The 12,251-nt window shown below is 39.0% G+C and overlaps 1 protein-coding gene across 1 annotated transcript in view; it reads left to right on the forward strand.

Annotated features, from left to right (window-relative positions):
* LOC136854445 (DE-cadherin-like) overlaps positions 1-12,204 on the forward strand; it is a 212,880-nt gene extending 200,676 nt beyond the window's left edge. The window contains 2 exon segments of the mRNA XM_067130738.1: positions 7,280-7,379; positions 7,720-12,204. Of these exon segments, the coding sequence (XP_066986839.1) occupies positions 7,280-7,379; positions 7,720-8,231 (612 nt within the window). The 3' untranslated portion in view covers positions 8,232-12,204.
* The last annotated feature ends 47 nt before the right edge of the window (positions 12,205-12,251 follow it).

Raw genomic sequence — 12,251 nt, forward strand, 5'->3', positions numbered from 1 at the left:
TCGCCAAGAAGGAGCCTAGGACGTTGGTAGAATGCTGTTGCATCGCCGACTCCTGGGATACTCATCACCCCCAGGAGAGCTCCCTGCAGCGCAAAATTACTCCACCCGCCTTCCTTTTAGGTGCCCTTCCGCCGAAGAATGGGCAATCACAGAAACCCGTTGTGTGCAGGTTCTGTAAAAAGATCAGGCATTCCAAAGAACAATGCTGAAGTAAACCACCAGAGCCTCATTCTCTCGGACAACCCTCTAATAAGTCGCCTGCACCCTCTGCAGGGGCAGTGCGAAGAGATTTCAGCCAAACCTTTTGCATGGCGTGCAAGGTTTATGGCCACTCTCCCTCATGGGCAAAATGCCCTAGAAATAATAAGTCCGGTAATCCTGCCGTCGCCCTGGCAGTTACAAATCCCGAGTCCTTAGGCCCTCCAGCCAAGGGTCCCATATATGTGGCACCTCCTCGAGGTAGATACTCAGCACGCCAGGTCAAGGCATTTGACTACTCTGGCGTGCAAATTTCCCTCATAAAGAAAGACAAAGTGCCCTATGGAGCTATCATGAACCGACGCAAACTCGTCACAATTGATGGCATCAACGAATTCAAGATGATCCTCCCTACGGTCCAACTGAGGGTCACCCAACCCCACATAGCCAGGACCCTTCGTCTCGCTGTAGCGAAACACATTCCAGGAGGCTATGACATCCTCCTGGGCCAGGACTTTACGTCCCCCTCCAAACCACGACAATTACAGGGTCCAAATTCCCCAACTAATCCTCCAAATCTGAGTCCAGTGCCCGTCACGGCATCAGTGCCAGTGCCCGAGGCCTCCGCCAGATCTCCCTTCAGGATAATCTCGGCTATCAACTCCTCTGCCAGTGCCACTTAGGCGCACTGAACAGTGCCAATCTCCGTCCGTCCGTCCAGACGAGACCACTACCACATCACTACCAGCACCAGTGCCAACGTCAGTGCCAGAGCACGCCCCTGATCCCCCTCCAAGGGATCCAACTCTAAACACCCCCCTCTTCGCCCGGCTTGGTGCCGCTGCCAGTGTCGGTAACAAGAGAGACGGGTTCTCCTGACCCCAGCAGAGGCTCAACTAAAGGCACAGATTCGCAACCTGGGCCTGAGCTGGTCACTACTGCATGCGAGTCAACCACGCCCCCTCGGTCCATTCCCTCTCTCTCGCCGCCCGCCGCAGATACCTTCGCGAGTCATGATTCTGCCCTGCCTCTCTGGGCCAATGAACTCTGCGAACTGCGCCGATTAATGTCCAAGATGGCGAACAAAATTCCTGTGTCAGTTGTCGCAGCAGCTGACCCAGATGGCACCCCTTGCCGCCCTTCGGCCTCGGGCCCTCCGATTGTCCGGCCAAGGACAACGGTCCAAGGAAGAGAGGCTCGCGGCAGAATTACCACGGGCATGGGCGTTCACAAGTAGTCCACAACGAGCTCCCGAGCTCTTCTGGCACCTGTGCAAACTTGGCATAGGGCCACTTCTTCATCTTTTGAACATCTTGGCACCTCTCATCCAGAAGAGGATGTCAAGGCCTCCCGCTATCGTCTTCCTTTCCTTTGGAATTTCTATCCCTCATCCTTCTCTGTCGATCTTTCCTTTACACTTTCCCCTAATTACCACTGCAAGAGGCAGTTAACATATGGGATATCATCCCCTTTAAAAATGCATTCCTCATTTTGACCTTGAAGCAGTAAGAGAGACAGAGTGGGAAGTGGCACGCCCTTACACCAGTACCTTGGCACAAGGCAGGCGTGTCAGCTCTTCCTGAAAGGGTCGCGCCCTTTGGGTTTCCTTTCCCAGTCCTTGGGCTGAGAGTTAGTTCTGACCGTCGCCTATTGGCAACAGACGTTAGATTAGTACATAAACCATAAATACCTCACTCTGTTATCCTTCATTTTTCTGCATATATCATTTACTTTTTCATTTAATCTTTTTTTTTCTATTTGTTAACGAATCTCGAGTCACAAGACTCCTGCCCTTGCGAGTTTTAACGTTACCCTTTTAATACCAGCGGCGTGTCCCGCCCCTCAGTAAGAAGTCACATCCTTCGTTTGTCATTCTGTGTAGTTTTCTTTTTTTTTATTTTATTGAGTCATTTTTTTGTGGAGAATTCATTCCCTGTCCAGTCCCCCTCCATTTGTTTATTTTCCCATTCCTACTTCGAGCAAGTAGCTATTTATAACTTACACCTGAGTTGTAGGCCGTGGAAGTAAAAATTTAGAGTTGTTTAAGTTAGCGAATTAAAACCCGCGAATGATCTCTTTGCCTTGCCCGCTCAGTGAGCTGTCAGACTCCTGTCACTTCATTTTAGCGCTCGCTGGAGGTATTAGCTACTCATCGAGTTTGTAAACAATTATTGTCCACCGATTGGAAAGAGGAATTGAATTTTGTTATTACAATTTCTAGTAAAGGGGATATCATTTAAAACCAACGGTGTGTTGCCACTTATACCGCCTCTTCAAGGCACAACTAATCGCATGCATGTAATTCCAGCATAGCAGTAAGCAGTTGGTTGTTTTAAATTTGTTTTCATTGTACATCCTGCCTTTTATTTTATTTTATTTTTTTTTTTATTTTGTGACTTTGAAGTGTTCTCTGTTTATTTTGTTGAGTGCCTTTTTACCCTCAGTAGAGTAAAGCGAGTAAAGCAGGTGTAGAATCAGCACTTATGAAGTATTTCTGCAATAATTAATTTGCAAGTAAGGGTACCTTCTTATTGTATGTTCTAAATTGCACTCTGCACCTAGAGTAAACCAGTTTGTCATTGATCAGTATTGTAGCAGAGTTTTGTAAATAAAGTAAAATAACAGTTGTAGCAAAGCAGAAGCTAGAGTAAAGTTGAACGTTTTCTTTGCTCATTTTTTTGCTGTTATCGACATTCGTACCCGATTGAAGGTGTGAATGTCATCTTGCAGGGGGAGCTGTAAAGATTAGCGCCACAATAAGCTACAAAAGCGCCCGCCTTTCTGCTTTGCTTGGCCAATAGATAGGCCTCTGTCTATTTGAACCTGTGAGGAGTAGTGAAATCTGGTTCGGGTTAGTTTCAAGCAGTAATATTCAGGGTTTCTAAGGCACGCTCAGGAGGTAATCTTATCCTAGGGCAGTAATTGGCTGGCGCCTTTTTCATTGGTACAGAAGCGTGACCCGGTCAGGCCATCGCCCCCCCTACACCCATCCAGAAGCAATAAAAGGCCAGGGCGCCAGGAGCTCACTCTCACACGCAGTCCAGTAGCTAATGTAGGAGGTCACGAGTGCAGGCCTCCCCGCCTCCTCTCTTTCCCTCGTCGCCACATGGAAGTAGCCGTCCTTTGCTTTGTACTCCACCCACGTGGCTAGTATCCATTTCAAGTGGGGAAGTGCAAATCCCAAAGCGAGCGGAAACTCAACTGCAGCCTCCATCATCACAAGGGCACCCTTTTCCCGCACCCGACCTACGACTTGAAAGCCGTTCCCTTGGTGAGGGAGGCCCTTGTCTAAACACACATGTGAACCCTGGCAGAAGACGCGAAGGACTTGGACGACGCTGGATGCAGACGTCAGCCTTAAGCCCCTACTATGTGGTAAAATACCCAGAAAGAGTTGCTTAGTTATGTTATGTTCGCCCTTGTGCATTTATTAAACTTCTGGGCCTATAACTTGGTATTCCCTGAGCTTCTTGGTTCAATCCCGGCCCACGTGTTCACTGCCTTCTTGCTCTAAGTCACTAGTCAAGCCTCGAGGATGTCCTTGGTGCCCTCAGCACACTCTCGAGTAAAGCATTCCCCAAATTCCAGCCTTAGATTGTAACCTGGGTCCTCATATCGTTTCAGAAGGACGATCGTAGCAGAATTCTCCTTGGTCCGTGTACCTGGCATTCCCAAGCTTTTCCTCCCCTCCTCCCCCTTGGGAGGACTTCTGCAGCAGCAATTTAACGTGTTTTAATTCAATTTCCCTTTTGATCTTGTTTGTCATGTAAATATACCTATTTTTGTATCCACGTGTTTCATGCACTTCCCTTTGAGAACGAGCCCTCAGCTCCTGTATAACTCCTTTTATTTTTTTGTTTTATATGTTCCTGGTTATCTTTCAAGGCCATTGTGGAGTAAAGTACTGAATATGGAGACTTAAGAATTACCTGCACCAGGAAACATAAAAATATGTATATATATGTATTTATGTTAGGACTCTAACGAGATTATATTTCATCTACCTGGAAAGAGTGGTATACGTGACTGTGGCAGAGCATCTTTCTCTCTTTTTCCCAGACACTCTTTCGTGCATTTTCTCTCTCTCAAACCAACCGCTAAAATACTGCTGTAAAACAAAAGAAATCCATCCTACAAAAATAGAGTTTATTAAGCAAAACTAACAATTAAACAAGCAAATGAAATTATGCATAATAGATAATTAATCCCAGTTAAGCTTTATCGTAAAAAGAACAAACCAAACCACTGTAGGGGAACATAATGTGTGGGAATTAACTCCCACTTCTGACAAAGTCTCCAAGTCTAGCAACATTAGTTACAAAGTCTGCTAGCAACACCTCCAATGTCTTTCTTCCACAGTTCCTTTTGAAATGATCACTTCCCACTATGGTTATGTTACTTGCATGTCTGTGCAGATGTGTGACCTTCCCAGTTTATGTATGGTTCCATTAAAAATCAAAGCTCACCCAGTGTACAAACACATAGAAGCACATGAGATAAATGTTAAATAATGACAAAGGAATATTCACTAAAATAATAAGGCATGTAAAGGTTAGTGATTTTCCTGTTTCTACTCACTCTCCAGCAAATGGGCATTCCAATTCCCAGTGTGTCCGAAGCACGTCCTTCCAGACTGGTTTTCACAAAGGAGTGAGCAATCTATCACAAATCCTTTCGCACTTAGCGGTTTCGTATTGCACGAACGGATTACCGTTTCTTTTTAAATACACACAGAAATCTGGCTAGAACTGGGCCTCAGGCTTCTGGAACAACCTATGCGAACACTAACCTCCTTTCCATGTGTCAGTATCCAGGCGCTCTCTGAATGACATTAAGCTCACCAATGCTCAATGCTGAATTGCATAGAATAATATATATATATATATATATATATATATATATATATATATATATATATATATATATATATATATATATATATATATATAAATATATATATAATATATTATATATATATGTGTATATGTGTGTTGATGCCACACCAGGCGTGTGTCGAAGGGATTATAGTGAATCGGAGTAAAATTCCAAAAATGAATTTTGATTATTTAAAGTTGTTTGATGGAGTGATGTCCTTTTGCTCTAGTATATTTCTTGTTTAATTGTTGATACCTCACACTTGTTTTGATAAACTTAGTTTGATTTTTCACGTGATTAACAAGCTTTTTAAGGGATCACTGTTACCTTTAGATCACTCAGTGGTAATTTTTATTGTTAGGAGAGTTCAGGTATCTGGCAGAAGTGAAGTAAATTTTTGAATTCTGTGATTAAATGTGTAATAACCAGGTACTTGGAACAGATCGTGACTATATATATATATATATATATATATATATATATATATATATATATATATATATATATATATATATATATATATATATATATATATATATATATATATATATATATATATATATATATATATATATATGTAGAATCTACTGGTCACTTTTACCAGACACATATGTAATTCTAATAGCCGCAATATATGAGTAGATTCTACATATATATTTCAGCCTAAAAAGCAATAAAAACAATTGCCCACTTGGCTACGATGGTGAGGATGGGTCTATTCCAACTCTAATAAATATATCTGAAAATGACAGTTATATGTATGTACGAGAGGCAATAGACTTTTATCCTTCTCATGGTCAGGTCGGCAACGCGACCTCCTTGTGATTATGGTAACATGGGTTCGTTTCCCGCGACCGGCCTTCACAGTCTCTTCAAGTTCTTGCGTTCGGATCTCACGGCTTCGTAGTTACAAGCATATCCAAGAAAGTGCGAAGAATTCGAGAAGTTAAGAGGGCATTGTGGCTATGAGAATTACATATATATATATATATATATATATATATATATATATATATATATATATATATATATATATATAGAATGAATTTTATCACATATGATTCATATACAAGCAATATATGAACGTCCTTTATATCCAATATATTATAGGAATTTATAGTTTAATATATATATATATATATATATATATATATAATGAATTTTATCACATCACCATGATTCATATATAAGCAATAAGCTATATATACGTCCTTTAATATCAATATATTATAGAATTTAGTAGATTATATATATATATATATATATATATATATATATATATATATATATATATATATATATATATATATATATATATATATATATATATATATATATATATATATGTATATATATATATAAATTTCTGACTCACGTCAGGATCGAACCCAGGTCTTTCAGGTGGAAGGCAAGGGCGCTATCCACTAGGCCACACAAGTCTAAAAAAGTTTGAACCTGAGAGCAACTGCACCCAAGGAATTACCTGGGCAAGCTAACTGCTTGCATACCAGTAAGTTTTCCCCAACACACAATCACCTGAAAGACCTGGGTTCGATCCCGACGTGAGTCAGAAATTTATTTCTGTTCTACACGTGATTGTGTGTTGATTATTTCTATCTTATTCACTCAGAAGGGATAATTCGAATGGAATGCAGTCTATTTGGTCTTTGCTGAGTCGGGAAGTTGGGGAAAACTCGCTGGTATGCAAGCAGTTAGCTTGCCCAGGTAATTCCTTGGGTGCAGTTGCTCTCAGGTTCCAACTTCTTTTAGACTTGTGTGGCCTAGTGGATAGCGCCCTTGCTTTCCACCTGAAAGGCCTGGGTTCGATCCCGACGTGAGTCAGAAATTTATTTCTGTTCCACACGTGATTTGTGTTGATTATTTATTATTTATATATATATATATATATATATATATATATATATATATATATATATATATATATATATATATATATATATATATATGTGTGTGTGTGTGTGTGTGTGTGTGTGTATGTGTGTGCGTGCGTATCTACATATAGAATACCTTCAAGCGTGCACATGGTTTGATTTTGCAAGGTGCGTGTTCATTTGCTCATATTTTTTTTTTTTTATAATAAATTGTCCTCCCCTTCTATGTTGTAAAACAGGAGTGAATGGTTACTTACTTAATGTTTATACTTCGTGTTTTCGTTCCATCACATGGCTTTCTTATTCTTCCCCAGGTGGATCAGCACCATCAAGACAATGTTGACGACGTCCGTCACTATAACATTTCCGGAGATGAGATGTCAGTTGCCGCATCTCTCTCATCTCTAGCGTCAGGTAATGTCAAAAAGAGCTGGAGATTTCTGTAGTTGCTTTTCTTGTTCCTGTTTGTGGCGTCTGTTGCATTTTTATTCTGAACTCTTTTGTATGAATTCATTTCCTGTTATGGTGGAAAATTTTCCTTATTATTATGGCTCTACTTTGTGTTCATTTGACTTAGGATTTCCAATCATTTATTTTGAAGTGTTCGCTCTCATACCTGTATATTCTATTTAGTAATTTTTAAATAAAACATTTTCTTTTCGGTATTAGATAACGGCATTAATTGTTTCTTAGGTTAAATAACTACCCAATGAAAATGGATAATATTCATAACAATTTTTTTTTCTGATTTTAGGCTTCCATTCCACCACAGGATCGTCCAAGAGCGACATTCCCTTCGATTACAAGAACGACTGGGGTCAGCGCTTCGAAAGGATTGCCCAGATATACGGGAGAGAGTCAGACCAAGACGAAGACAGCGAGTACGAGTTTCCAGATCTCCCAAAGGAGAAGAAGACGGTGTCCATGCCAGCAACTGCCACCATCAACCCTAAGAAGACCTCCGTCAGTTTCGCTGCGAATGAAGCTACTAGCTGCTACACCCTACCTGCTTCCTTGAAGAAGAAGAATACCACATGCTCTCCCTCGTCTTCTAATCCCTCATCGCCTCTACTTAGAAGGAACGGGGACTTAAAGAGGAACTATTCTGGGGGTTCAGGAGCAATGACCTTGAAAGCTCCACCTAAAAGTATCATTAAACCTAATGCCACTGAAGGTGATGGCCGCAACCAGATGCCATCCAGGGAGTGCCGTGAAATGATCACTACCACTACGAACAGCAAAAACGGTGTGGAAACTTGGTGCTGACTTAGTTCCAGTTAAACGAATCTGCATATATGATTAATACATCTATTAACTTTAGAAAGGTCCAAGTTTGATGCTGAAGATTAATGAGAGTAGTTTCTCTTCTGAAGTGGGTATTTTAATGGTATATCAGCTGTTTTTCGAAAAAACAGCTTAGTGTGTGAAATGTTTTCACTGCTGCCCCCTTTTAACGATAGAAAATGTCATTCATCTCAAACTAAGAGTGTTTCTCTTCCTACCATGAGAAAACCCCGTAATTTACTAAACTATTCTGTGAATGACTTGCTTAATAGCACGCAAAGAGATGTGATTGAGGATGGACCTCTCATTTCGTGCTGTGCATTACCTTTTGTTCTCCCATTTCTGGTCTTATGTAATATGTTTCTCTGTGAAATGGAGAACATGAGCGTTGCAAATAAGTGTTTTTGTCAATAAGCATATGATGTCCACTTATGCGCATATGGTGTAATGTATATAAACAAGTGCTAAATATGTCCTGATATCTCAGTGGAGTACTGCAGTCTTTGGTCTGCAGCAGTTGCATTGAAACATTTTATGTATATCTTACTCGATAAGCATTTGACTAATAAATGTGTCGTAGGATGATATTTATTTGGTTACAATGAGGCAGCATTTCCACCATTGAAGTTACAAGGATAACTGGAATGCTTTTCGCGAAGTTGCTGTGAAGTTCAGATTGTGCTGAGTTTTCACTGGAATATTTAAAGTAGATTCGATGAAATGCTTGCTGCAGGATCTAGAGCAATTAAATCATGTTTTGTACGACTGCAGACTAATAGTGAAATATCGGTTTCAGTTTCAACTGCAACAGGTCACTGATGAGTCCACTGCAGTTACGGTGGAGTATTGATTTTAAAAAATAATCTCCATCTAAGTAATCTCCATCTAAATTACATTTAGAAGAAATGATCACAGCTCGAACAAGAGGACAGTATTAAAACTGGTTTACACTGCTGTAGAGAAGTGATCCAAGTGTGACTGGAGATTAGTTCGAAAAATGGGTTACTTTGGTGCACTGAAGTGTCTACGTGTTTCAGAGGAATATTTAAACTCCAATGAAGCTGCACTGGATCTTAAGGGAATTGCTGTCTTTATTACGGTAGAACATTTTAAAGTTTATGATGCTTCTTCGGCGGAATTTTCAAAATAAGTTCTAATTACAATTAAGAATCGCCATACATGGCTGTGATGCCAGCAGTTTAAAAAAAATGCTTATCCACTTAGAGTAAATAAATCATGGTTTACTTTATTTGGTTTAAGAAAACTTTCACCAGTCAGATCAAATCAGCCTTGTTCACGGAGTCTGCAGTTTCTCATCTCTATGGGATGGAGTATTTAACTATAAATGCCTGTTCATTTTTATATAAGTTAGAATTAAAAAAAACTTCCGAAGAGTGAATTTTGAAATAATTTGTCATACGTTAGGAATTCATTGACGAGAAACGTGGTCAGAATTAAGTATTTTATTCAACAACAAAAAAAAAAAAGATAAAAATGAAAATGAAAATGCACCCCCAAGTGTTCTTCTTTCATGTCATCTTTTAAAGATGATCTAAAGTCCATCACAGAAATATATCGAATGCATTTTTATATTCTGTTTATTTTTGTATTAAAGGGGCTTATATTTTGTTAATTACCTAAAACTTTTATTTAATGAGAGTACACTTCATAGTTCAGCATAGGATATATATATGTGTGTGCGTGTGTGTGTGTATGTTTATGTGTGTATGTATATACATCAATGCTGTAACTAATACCGATCTTGGTGATATAATGAAAACAAGATCTCAGTAAATGTAATTTACTAGTACCCAATTAATCCATAAATATTTTCTAATCAGTTGTTACCTGCGGGTGGAATGTGCACTGCCTCATTGACCTATATAAGACAGGAAAATTTGTTTGGCTAGTCAGTCGTAAGACTATATGCCATAATGTTTAGTGATGATTCGGTTATTCAACAAAATGACTGATTTTTAGACAATAGTTAAAATAGTACCATACTTTTTATAACAGTCGAAAAACCTGTGGTTTTTAGATTTTTAAAAATATATATTTTTTCCTAGTTTTCGCCTCGTATTCTTTATGTAAATAATTCACGGGTATATTTTGTACTAAGGTTGTAATTTTCTTGCAGTGCCTGGTGACCCAGTCAAATTGATTCCCGAAAACCATGTGTGTGTGTGTGTGTGTGTAGTTTCCTAATAATACTAATTGAATTACAAAAGCCCATTTTATATTTAGATTACTGCCAGAACTTGGAATATATCTGTTAAGAGATATGGAATATCCCTTCGGAACAGCTATTTGGCCATTGCACTTTGTCTCCGTCTGCTGGGTGGAGTTCGAACCCAGCCCTGGTTTCGGAAATTCAAGTGCTGTTCAACAGTTTAGCTCTAGTTTTGGAAATATGAGTGCTGTTCGAGTCCAACTCTGGTTTTGGAAAATTCGAGTGCTGTTCAGATTCCGTGTTTTTCATTTTTTTAGTTGTAGCATAATGATTTCACATAATTCATATCTCCAGATGGTGAGTGATTTAATATTAGCTTTTAGTTTATTCGATGAGTATCCGATTGAACTCGGACATAATTCGATCATTTTCAAAACTGAACAGATCTTTTCTAGCAAAATGGAAAGGCATGAAAGGACCTTTTTTCTTATTTCACGACCATAACCCCATAACTCTGAGTGCCTGGCCACTGCACTGGCCTGAATACCTCGTTCTTATTCTTTAATGCCCAAATCTCCCCAACAGTATGATAATAACGTAGGTTAGAATGTGAAGTTAGATAGATTTTATTTCTTGCTCCCTTCTTTGTTAATTCTTGTGCAAAAGGGGACTCGTGGAGATATCGTTTAATATTGCTCAATTCGTAGGTCAGTTGAGTTTGTTGTACAATGATTTAAGAGAACCTCAGCTTTTGAAATATAAAATTTTCTATATATTACAATATTATCTTTATTATTACTATCTGTGATATGTATTACGTTTCGGTAGTTTCATAATTATGACTTCTGTAGTTGTATGTGAGTTACCATAGAAAAATAATAATACTATAAGAACGCATGTTCCTCCCATAAAACACAATAAATACATGTAACTTGTATATCAGAAAAGTGTGAACGTAGTAACCTACTTGATGCACTGCTTACTGGAGTCATACTAACTAACGTATTACATGACGTTGATCCCACGCAGGCAAATACACATACGCTCACGAAAGTGTTCCAGTGTGTCACTGCTGACGCAGCGTTTCCTAACTGGCGCTGAAGTCTTAGTAGATGGCGTTGCGAAAAAATAGTAGTGCAAGTTTCACTGCCATATGTAGAGGAAAAAGATTTATCACTAACTCAGTATGAACAGGACGTAAGAGTAACGAGAATGGCGATGAAAATTTGGTTCTCATTTCATTGGCTTAGAATTCCGTTGAAGAAAAGTATGAAGAAACATTTAATGAATTCAAAGAAAACACAAAATCTGTTCAGTCACCCCAAATCTCTTCGCCTGGATTGCAATTAAGATGAGATTTTTCCCTTCACGGTTGCTAAATAGGCATAGGGTACATGGATACAAACAAAAATGTGAAGCTTTCCAGTTGCTGCATCATTTACACTTTCGTGAGCTGCTTCCGTTTTAAAACTCGAGCTGTTCCCGAGATGAGCCTTTTCAATGTCAGATAGAGAAAAGAGTTTAATTATTAAGGCACAAAAATTATTAAATTCGAATTCGTTGGGGCCTCCTCAATAACTTACATCTAAAGGGCGTTATAAATGATAAGTGTATATGCAACAGTCACGACATCTCTTGTTTCTAAACCAGACTGTTTCAAAGCACTTATTACTTATAATTCCTTTTGGGTGTTATTTATTCAGAAGGTATAATTCATTGGATATTACACGATATTTGATAAATACATACATATACATGCGCGCAAACACACTATATGTACATATATATACATATATACATATATACATGTATATACATACATATATATAGAT

This window comes from Macrobrachium rosenbergii, chromosome 29 (genome assembly GCF_040412425.1).
Source record: "Macrobrachium rosenbergii isolate ZJJX-2024 chromosome 29, ASM4041242v1, whole genome shotgun sequence".
Classification (NCBI taxonomy): Eukaryota; Metazoa; Arthropoda; class Malacostraca; order Decapoda; family Palaemonidae; genus Macrobrachium; species Macrobrachium rosenbergii.